We start from the raw sequence: 10,724 nt of genomic DNA, 5'->3' as shown, positions 1-10,724 counted from the left end.
TACTTTATTAGTGATACTGGATAAATCAAGCACAAGGGCCTGAGTTCAATCCCCAGTTCAAAAAAAAAAAAAAAAAAAGATTGAGGAAAAATAAACTATGCATACATAATGTCCCTTGGCCTCAGGGAAGCCAATATAATGGGGATGTTTTAGCATTTTGATTTTTTAATTTGAAAATTCCAAACCTATAGAAAAGATGAAAGAATACAATACTGCTGGGCGTGGTGGTAATCCAAGCATGTGGAAGGCTGAGGCAGTAGGATCACTGGGAATTAAGTTAGCTTGAACTGCATGGCAAAACCCTGTCTCAAAAATACCAGAGAGGGGGGCTGGCCAAATAGCTTAGTGGATTATAGCACGCACAGGGGCTGGGGAATCAATCCCTGGGCCTGCTGTGCTGGCCCCACTCCCGGGGCACACTGAGATGGCCCTTGAGACTGGTTGTGGTGATGTGTGCCTGTAATCCCAGCTCTTGGGAGGCTATAAACAGGTGGATCACTATAAGTCCAATTTAGTAGTGAGACCCTGAACACCCTGTAGACCCTTGCCTAAAAATACAACAACAACAAAAATTAGCAGAGAGAATACAATTCTCTAGTCTTCTAAATTCAGTAGTTCATATTTTGCCATGTACTTCATTGTTACATGTGTTTTATTATCAAACTCCCTGATGCCAAGAGGCATGTATGCATTTATAAGTAAGTTGCAAGCATCGTGTTTTATCCCCAAGTTCTTTAGCACACATCTCCTAAGAACAAGGATATACCAACATGGTTCTTCCCTCCCTCCCTCCCTCCCTCCATCCCTCCCTCCCTCCGTGTCTCTCTGTCTCTGTCTCTGTCTCTGTCTCTGTCTCTGTCTCTGTCTCTGTCTCTGTCTTTTTGAGACAGGATCTGACTATGTAGTTCAGGCTGCCTTGAGCTCATTTTGTAGCTTAGGCTGGTCTAGAACTTGCTGTGATCCTCCTGCCTCAGCAGTAGCAGGATTACAGGCATGCACTGCAACACCCGGATCAGTACTATTCTTTTTTTTTTCTTTTTTTCAGAACTGTGGATTGAACTCAGGCCCTTGTGCTTGCTAGGGAAGCACTTATTCTACTGAGCCATCTCCCTGGCCAAGTACTATTCTTACACCTAACAAAATTAACATGAATTCAGTAATATGTAGTATTTTGACCATATTCAAATTTCTCCAGTTGTCTCAGTGTCCTTTATTTCCCCTCCCCAATTTTAGATCCAGTCTGAGTTCAGACATTAAATTCATTTTGATTGTCTTCATTTAAAACTGGCTTTTCCGTGTGTGTGTGTGTGTGTGTGTGTGTGTGTGTAGATAGATAGATAGATAGATATAGATATAGATATAGATATATAGATAGATATAATTTTTTTTTTCCCCAGAACCGGGGATTGAACTCAGGCCGTTGCGCTTGCCAGGCAAGCGCTTATTCTACTGAGCCATCTCCCTGGCCCCTATATTTTGTATTTTTAATGAGACTTAATTTTGTTTGGGTTTTTGTGTGTTTATGTTTTTTGTTTTGTTTTTTGAGACAGGATCTTGCTAGGCAGTTCAGGATAACCTTGAACTTACTATATAGCCCAGGTTGGCCTTGAACTCTTGCCTCAGCCTCCAAAATGTTGGGGTTACCTGGCCAATTTTCAGGATCCTGAAATTTTTGAAGCATGAAGGCCATTTGTCCCATAATCCACTTTTCTGGCTTTGTCTGATTGTTTTCTCGTAGATTAGATTTGGATTAAATATTTTTGGCCAGGCATTTTACATAGATAATGTCATGTACTTCCTTTATCACACCAGGGAAGTTCATAATGTCAGGAATTCCCATTATATTCAGGCCCTGGAATAGAGGTGTATTTTCCCCTTCGTAATTAAGCTGTAGGTGACTACCCCTTTCCCTAACACCCTCATTAGTTTTAGCACTCATTGGTGATCATGGCCTGACTCAGTTATTTTATTGAGGGTTATAAAAGGTGTTTTTTTTTTTTTTAATTTTATGTATTTAAAAAAAAATTCATGTATTTAGTACAGGGTCTACAGGTTCTCAGTACACAGATTAGACTCATAGTGATCCTCCTCTTTTCAGCCTCCCCAGCACTGGGATTATAAGCATGCACCACCACTCCCAGTCTCAATCACTGGCTCAGCCCTGGGGCAGGGCCAGCACTGCACAGCATGGCATGCTAGTGATCAGCAAGGCATGCTGGTGATCGAACCCCAGTCCCTGTGTCTACCTAAGCAGGTGCTTTAATCCACTGAGCTATCTGGCCGACCCCCTAGCATTTTTTTTTTTTTTTTGGAACCAGGGACCTAAGTTTGCAGACCAAAATTAGAGAAAAAGGAGGGCTACATGGAACCGGGGATTGAACTCAGGACCTTGTTCTACTGTGCTATCTCCCCGGCCCCACCACTAGCATTTTTCTTTTTTTTTTATTTAATTTTATTTATTTATTTGTTTGTGTGTGTGTGTGTGTGTGTGGCCAGCTCAGCCCACCAGGGGGCGGGCTGGCTGACATGTGGTGCTGGGGGATTGAACCGCAGTCCCTGGGCTTTGCTAAAGCTTGTTCTAAGTAGGTGCTTTAGACCACTGAGCCATCTCACCAGCCCCAGCATTTTTCTATAAAGAAAAATTTCTATGTTTTTCTTAAAGTATTACCATACATTCTGAAATTTTTCCTTTAATGTATTATAATTAGCATCTTTTGGGGATTTTAGTTTTTTGAGAGAGGGACTCACTATTAGTCCAGGCTGGCCTTAAACTCATTGCAGTCCTCCTCCTTCTGAGTGCTTAGATTACAGGCATACGCCACCACACCTGGCAACATCAATATTGATCCTTAATATCCTAAATTTGACTCAAAGCCAGATCCTGATATTCTATAGAAATGACCTATAAGTCTTTGGAAACTTTATTTCCTGGCACTCTGAATTTTCCTTGTCCTGGACCTAGAATCAGCCATTTCTCTAAGGAACCTGGCTTTGTTTTTTGGGGGAAGTATTTAGAGGTGTTAAGATATGATCTTAGCACTGAGATACCATTTCTTCTAAACTTTTTTAGTGAACAGAACTAGGAAGTATATGTGTATTTTATTAGTATAGGTGTATAGTAATAATGTTTCCATTCCTTGTGGGAAGTTTGTACATGTACATAATGCATCTTAATTTCTTTCTCTCTTTTCTCCATCCCCCATCTCATCTTTTTTGGTATATGTTTGCAGTGCATAGTATTTACCTTGCTTGTGTGGAGTTGGTATATAACACATCTAATTCCTTTTTTTCATCCCACATCTCTTCCCTACCTCACTCTTCCCAACATATATTTTATTTTATTATTTTATTTTATTTTAGTACTTAGTATGGCGTCTATAGGGTCTCACTACACAGATAGGACTTGTAGTGATCCTTCCTATTTTCAGCCTCCCAAGTGCTGACTGTGCCGCAGGGGCAGGGCTAGCACTACAGACTGAGGATTGAAGCCCCAGCCTCTGCTTCTGCCTAAGCAGGCACTTTAATCCGCTGAGCTACCTCACTGGCCCTTCCCTACATGTATTTTAAATCACAACTTGAAGTTTGTTTTTCTGAGATAGGCTCTCACTATGTAGTTTAGGCTACTCTGAACTCACTCTATAGACCAGGTTGGCCTCCAACTCCAGATGAACTCTTTTTGCCCAGATTTCCCAGTCGTGGGACTACAGGTATATGCCCCCATGCCTGGCAAGTTAGTCACAACTTTATAGTGATACTTTTGATTCAAGTTATATGGTACCTACAGCCTGAATCCTCTCTTTTTTGGGAACTGGAACTAAAACTCAAACTTTGCACTTGTCAGGCAGGTGCTTGTGTTGCTAAACTATATCCCCACACTAAAAACTAAATCCTCATCTTCTTCCATTTTATATTTGTATTCTTTAATTATTAACATTAATATGGTTATTTGTTCTGCCTTGTAAGTACAAAATAGTTTTAAGAGTTATTATGACAGGGCTGAGAAAAATAGCTCAGCAGACTAAGTGCTTAGGCAAGTGCAGGGGTCAGGGTTCGATCCCTGGCACCACGTGCTCCACCCACTGGCTGTGCTGAGCCAGCATGGAGTCCCGGCATGATGGTGGATGCCTGGAATCCAGCACTGGGGAGGCTGAAAACAGGAGGATCACTATAAGTATGAGCTGCGCAGTGAGACCCTGCACAAAAAAAAAGTTACTATGACAGTGCTATTACTTAACAAATCTGTAAATAGGTTCAAGATGTTTTCAGGGTTTATTGTCCTTGGATTATATACTGCTGAAGTTGTATAGTTGGCTTTTACCTATAGTTGGCTTTTTGCCTAGGAAGTAGGGGGGCTACGTGCTATAAAAATTTTATTAATTGCAGTGCTGATGAGGTTCGCAGAAAATCTCTGGTTCTCAAGTTCCCTAAACAGCAACTTCCTCCCAAGAAGAAGAGACGGGTTGGAACTACAGTTCACTGTGACTATTTGAATGTGAGTTTCTCTATTGCCTCCTTCTGATCAGATTCTCATTGATTTCTCTATCCTTTTACAACATGGCTTTGACAGCCTGAGATATTCCCTGTAGCCTTTCCTTAAGAATTATGCATATCATTCACTATAGGATTTCTGAAATGTATCTCTATAGAAAGTGTTCAGTTTTTTGGTCAAAAGAATTCTGCTTTCTTATTTTTAGAGACCTCATAAGTCTATCCACCGGCGTCGGACAGATCCTATGGTAACACTGTCATCAATCTTGGAGTCTATCATTAATGATATGAGAGATCTCCCAAATGTGAGTTCATTGCATCAGATATCTACAGTTGGGATGGCAAGATTTGTTTTACTTGTGATTTCAAATACATAGAGGGAAGTAGCATATAGACAGATTTAGGAAAAAAAAAATTTAAAAAAGCCAGGGAGTTGGCTCAGTGGCATAAGTGCCTGCCTGGCAAGCACAAGGTCCTGAGTTCAGTCCCCAGTGCAGGAAAAAAAAATTCTAGACAGATTTAGGTACCTAGAACTCCTAATTCTTTGGGATATAGTTTTTTTGGTATTTTTTGTTGTAGTTTTTTTTTTTTTTTTAGTAGTTTAGTAGAAGGAGTTGATGTAAAAAGATTCCTTTGAGAGCTAATGGTTCTGGTATTGACTCTGACAAGTGTTTCATGGATCATTCTGACTTTATTTTCACAGACCTACCCTTTTCACACTCCAGTCAATGCAAAGGTTGTAAAGGACTACTACAAAATCATCACTCGACCAATGGATCTACAGACACTCCGTGAAAATGTACGCAAGCGTCTCTACCCATCTCGGGAAGAGTTCAGAGAACATTTGGAGCTAATTGTGAAAAACAGTGCAACTTACAATGGTAAAGATCATTTGTTCATTGGGTGCAAAAGTCACCTCAGATCCTTAATTATCCCTTATTGGCCTTAAATTCAGACTAGGTTGGACTGACTGAAAGGACTATAGTGTATTAGTGTAATTATAGATATGAAAATCGGGTAATTTATATTTTATGTTATTTACTATATGTTATATATTTCTTTTTATTCTTGTTATATGTTGCTATATTCTCTAGAGGATTTGGAATCTATATGTTGAAATGAAACATTTATTTATTTTTTTATTTTTATTTTTTGAAATGAAACATTTAAATAGGGAGTAGTCAGAGAAGAAATAGGCCTAGGTAAGTAAAAAAGAGATGCATGCATTCAGTGGGGAGAGAGCTTATAGAAAGTATAGTATGTGGTATATGTTTGTGATCATATTTGCTGTGTATGTCTTTGAGTCACTTCATAGATTTGGTATAGGAGCAATTATGTGTCTACTTTGCTCAAAGACTGAAAAGACAAGGAGGAAGAAATCTGTTTGAGTTTTTTGGTGGGAGGACCTTAAGACAGGGTCATATTATGTAGCCCAGGCTGGCCTTGAACTCTGGCAATCCTCCTGCCTCAGCCTGTGCTGGTATTACAGGTATGTACCACAGCTACCTAGGAGGCTAAAGCAGGATGACATTAAGTTCAAGGCCAACCTGAGCATGTATTGAGACCCTGTCTCAAAAACTAAGTGGAAAAGGGCTGGGGATGTAGCTTAATTGCCTAGCATATGTGAGGCCTTGAGTTCAACTCCCAGTAATATCAAAAGGAAAAAAACTACAAAAAAGGGCCAATTTCAACATGTCATCCATATTATAGCATCTATCAGTACTTCACTTCTTTATGTTGTGACATTATATTTCATTGTATAGGGCCAGGGAAATAGCTCAGAGGCATAAAGTGCCTGCCTGGTAAATGCAGGGTCCTCAGTTCGATCCCCAGTACCAAAAAGAAAAGACAGGGGCTGGAGAGATGGCTCAGTGGTCTAAAGCACCTACTTGAAACAAGCTTGGCAAAGCACAGGGACCGCGGTTCAATCCCCCAGCACCACCGTGGTGGGCTGAGCTGGCCACACATATACACAATAAATAAATGTAATAAATAAAAATAAATAAATATATATAAAAAAAAAGAAAAGACATTTCATTGTACAGATAATACCACATTTTACCTATTCATCAGTTGCTTGTACTTTTGGGGAAATTTTAAAACTTTATTATAGGGCTGATGAGATAGCTCCATGGACTAGGCCCTGCTTTGGCAAGCACAGGGACCGGGGTTCGGTCCCTGGCACCACATGCTGCGTGCGGGCCCCGCCCCCAGGCACACTGAGCCAGCCACCAACCACCAAGTCCAGGCGTGGTGATGCACACCTATAATCCCAGCACTGGGAAGGCTGAAGACAGGAGGATCACGACGAGTCTGAGCTGCATAGTGAGACCCTGTACCAAATACATTTAAAACACACACACACACACACACACACACACACAAAACTTCATTATAAAAATTGTTAGACATGGAAATAAAGAGAAGAGAAAATGAACCTACCCAGTTCAACAATTTGGCAGCAGTTGGCCAGTCTTTTTTTGAGATGAAGTCTCACTATGTAGTTCAGGCTGGCCTTGAACTCACTGTGGTGTTCCGGGCTGACCTCACTAACTGAACTCACAGCGATCCTGTTGCCTCAGGCTCCCAAGTGTTGTGATTATAGGTGTATGGTACCACTTTTGGCTCTAGCTAATCTTGTTTAGAATGTATTTCCTTACTTGTATGGTTTCATCCATAAATACTTGAAATTTTTACACTGACTTTCATCAATTTATTTTCTATCATTAATCCAATAATTTTCTATGGCATTTTTTCTTATATCCCCATCATTGGACATGTAATAGTCATTAAACGTGTTGAATGAATAACCAGATGAATATTGAATTAAATAATTGGCTAAGAATAAGCTTGAGGGAACTGGGGATTAGCTCAGTGGCATAAGTGCCTGCCTGGCATGAACAAGGTCCTGAGCTTGATCCTTGGTATGAGAAAGAAAAAGAAGCTTGAAAGTGTGAGGATTAGGTTCTAGAGAACATTAACACAAGTAGAGACTGAAGGAACTAGAATTACTGGCTAAATTAAGTTGTTTAAATTATTCCTGTGATAAGCTTAACGTAAGGCAAGCATATTCAGGGAGTGTAAGAGATAGATCAGATGATGCAAGGATTTTCTGAAACTGTAAGGATTTCAGGGAAACCGAAATAATATGATGTATGAAGAAAATTCTTTTATGAAAGAACCTTTGGTTTACCCAGACTTGATAACATCACACATTAGAAGTATTGTCTTGCGGCAAACTCAGTTCTTTTTCCCATCTTGCAAGATGGTGGATGAAAAAACTGAGAAGCCAGATGCTAAAGAGAAGAAACCTGAAGCCAAGAAGGCTTCCGCTAGTGGTATTGGTTAAAAGAGTAAGGTGAAGGCAAAAAAGTCCAAGAAGGGGCAGCCCCACGACAGCCGAAATCCTGTCCTGGTTAGAGGGATTGGTACATACTCCCAATCTGCTCTAAAATCCAGAAAGGCTTTATACGAGAGAAAGTACACAGCTGCTAAATCAAAGGTTGAGAAGAAAAAAAAAGGAGAAAGTTTTTGCTACGATCACAAAACCAGTCAATGGAGACAAGAATGGAGGTACATGGGTGGTTAAGCTTCGAAAAATGCCTAGATACTACCCTACTGAAGATGTGCCCCAAAAGCTCTTGAGTCATGGCAAGAGACCCTTCAGTCAGCATGTGAGGAAACTTTGAGCTAGCATCACTCCCGGAACCATCTTGATTATCCTCACCAGGCATCACAGAGGCAAGAGAGTGGGCTTCCTGAAGCAGTTGGCCAGTGCCTTGCTACTTGTGACTGGCCCTCTTAGCCTTACTCGTGTTCCTCTACGAAGAACACACCAGAAATTTGTTATTGCCGCCTCTACAAAAATGGATATCAGCGAAGTGAAAATCCCCAAACACCTCACTGACGCATACTTCAAGAAGCAGCAGCTGCGGAAACCCATACAGCAGGAGGGCGAGATCTTTGATACCGAGAAAGAGAGATACCAGATTTCAGAGCAGCACACAGTGGATCAGAAAGTGGTGGATTCACAGATTTTAGCAAAAATCAAAGCTGTTCCTCAGTTCTGGGGCTGCCTTCAATCCATTTTTGCTCTGACAAATGAAATTTATCCTCATAAATTAGTGTTCTGAATTTCTTACTAGGAACCTAATTAAATAACTGATACAGGGGGCTGGTGAGATGGCTCAGTGGTCTAAAGCACCTACTTAGAACAGGCTAAGTTAAGCAAAGCATAGGGACCGTGGTTCAATCCCCCAGCACCACATTCCAGCCAGCCCCGCCCCCTGGTGGGCTGAACTGGCCACACACACACACACACACACACACACACACACAATAAATAAATAAATAAATAAATAAATAAATAAATAAATAAATAAAAATAAAGCCTCTGCAAGTGGTTTTTAGAAAAAATAACTGATACATTTTTAAAAAGAAGAAAAAGAAGTATTGTTTTGGTTTTTCAGGCAGAACTAAATAGTTTGCTGCTACGTAGTTTTCACTATGTAGTCCAGGCTGGCGTTGAACTCACTGTGTAGCCCAGGATGCCCTCAAATTTGCAATGACCCTTCTGCCTCAGCCTCATGGGCGCTGAGATTGTAGGCCTGTGCCACCATACCCGGCTTTGCCTTTATTTTTAATAGGCTCACTTTTTACTCTTTTCTGTAGGACCTAAACACTCATTGACCCAGATCTCTCAATCTATGTTGGATCTCTGTGATGAAAAACTCAAAGAGGTAAGGTACTTAAAGTGAGAGAAGGGGAGAGTGGTGTATAAAGGTGTGGGTAGGGCTGGTAAGATGGCTCAGTGGTCTAAAGCACCTACTTAGAACAAGCTTAGCAAAGCACAGGGTCCGCGGTTCAATCCCCCAGCACCACATGCCAGCCAGCCCCGCCCCCTGGTGGGCTGAGCTGGCCACACACACACACACACACACACACAAATAAATAAATAAATAAAATTTAAAAAAAAAAGTGTGGGTAGTGGAGTTTAGGGAGAGAAATTTTAGAGAAGGAAATCTGTGTGGGAATACTTGATCGTTAGTATGTGAAAGCTGGAAGGGACCTTAGAAATTATATAAACTATCCTTTTGTAAATGGGAAGGCTAGGTCCATAGAAAATAGGGGCCGAGGAGATAGCTCAGTAGAATAAGCGCTTGGCGCTAAGAGCCTGAGTTCAATCCCCGGTTCCACAAAAAAAAAAAAAAAAAAGAAGAAGAAGAAAATAACTCGCTCTGGGTATCATAACTATTAAATCCTTTTTTTTCATATTTTATGGAAGGATCTACAGGGTATTCAGGGTATCACTACTAGATTGGACTCATAGTGATCCATCTGTTTACAGCCTCCCAAGAGCTGGGATTACAGGCACATGCCACCATGCCCAGTTTCAGTTGCCATCTTAGCCCGCCCCAGAGGTGGGGCCAGCAAAACAGGCCCCGGGATCAAACTCCCAGCCCCTGCGCATGCTTGCAGGCTCTTTAGCCCGCTGAGCTAATCATAACTATTAAAATAGTAAAAGTAGGATTGTGATCCAGAACCTGTAGTAACTTTAGAAAAAGCAGCCGGGGAGATGGCTTAGGAGTGTAAATGCTACCTTGGCAAGCGCAAGGGCCTGAGTTCAATCCCTGGTTCCCAAAAAAAAGAAGAAAAGAAAAAGCAAAGGCTGGCCGGAAAGATAGCTCAGCAGACTTAAGTGCCTACTTTGGCAAGCTCAGGGACCAGGGTTCAATCCCCAGTCCCACGTGTCATGCTGGCCCTACTCCTGAGCATGCTGAGCCAGGGACAGAGTCTGGGCATGGTAGCACATGCCTGTAATCCCACCACTGGGGAGGCTGAAAACAGGAGGATCACCACAAGTCTGATCTGCATAGAGTGAACCTGTACCAAATACACAAATGAAAAAAAAAAGCAGAAGAAAGTGACTTCTCAGGAATTCACTAGTAACTAAAAGGGATTAGTGTTTCAGCAAGAAGGAACTTTAATATTTTTTTGTTTCTTGAGACAGGGTCTTGCTATATAATGCAGGCTGGCCTTGACCTCATGGTAATCTTCCTACCTCAGTCTACCAAGTGCTTGGATTACAGGAACATGCTAGTATACTCAGTGGGATTTTAATTCTTTAAGTTTTTTTTTTTTTATTTTTTTGGCAGAACCGGGGATTGAACTCAGACCCTTGCGCTTGCCAGGGAAGCGCTTATTCTACTGAGCCATCTCCCCAGCCAGGATTTTAA

At 41.2% G+C, this 10,724-nt stretch overlaps 1 protein-coding gene across 1 annotated transcript in view; it reads left to right on the top strand.

The window, feature by feature from the left end:
- Taf1 (TATA-box binding protein associated factor 1) overlaps positions 1 to 10,724 on the top strand; it is a gene marked incomplete at its 3' end in the record, with an annotated part of 98,346 nt that overhangs the window by 36,122 nt on the left and 51,500 nt on the right. The window contains exons 28-31 of the mRNA XM_023707121.1: positions 4,384 to 4,492; positions 4,695 to 4,793; positions 5,192 to 5,369; positions 9,160 to 9,227. Coding sequence (XP_023562889.1) covers positions 4,384 to 4,492; positions 4,695 to 4,793; positions 5,192 to 5,369; positions 9,160 to 9,227 — 454 coding nt within the window. The remainder of the gene's footprint in view (positions 1 to 4,383; positions 4,493 to 4,694; positions 4,794 to 5,191; positions 5,370 to 9,159; positions 9,228 to 10,724) is intronic.

Source organism: Octodon degus, unplaced genomic scaffold (genome assembly GCF_000260255.1).
Source record: "Octodon degus isolate 3935 unplaced genomic scaffold, OctDeg1.0 scaffold00280, whole genome shotgun sequence".
Lineage (NCBI taxonomy): Eukaryota > Metazoa > Chordata > Mammalia > Rodentia > Octodontidae > Octodon > Octodon degus.
This window is presented reverse-complemented; position numbering and strand designations above follow the sequence as displayed.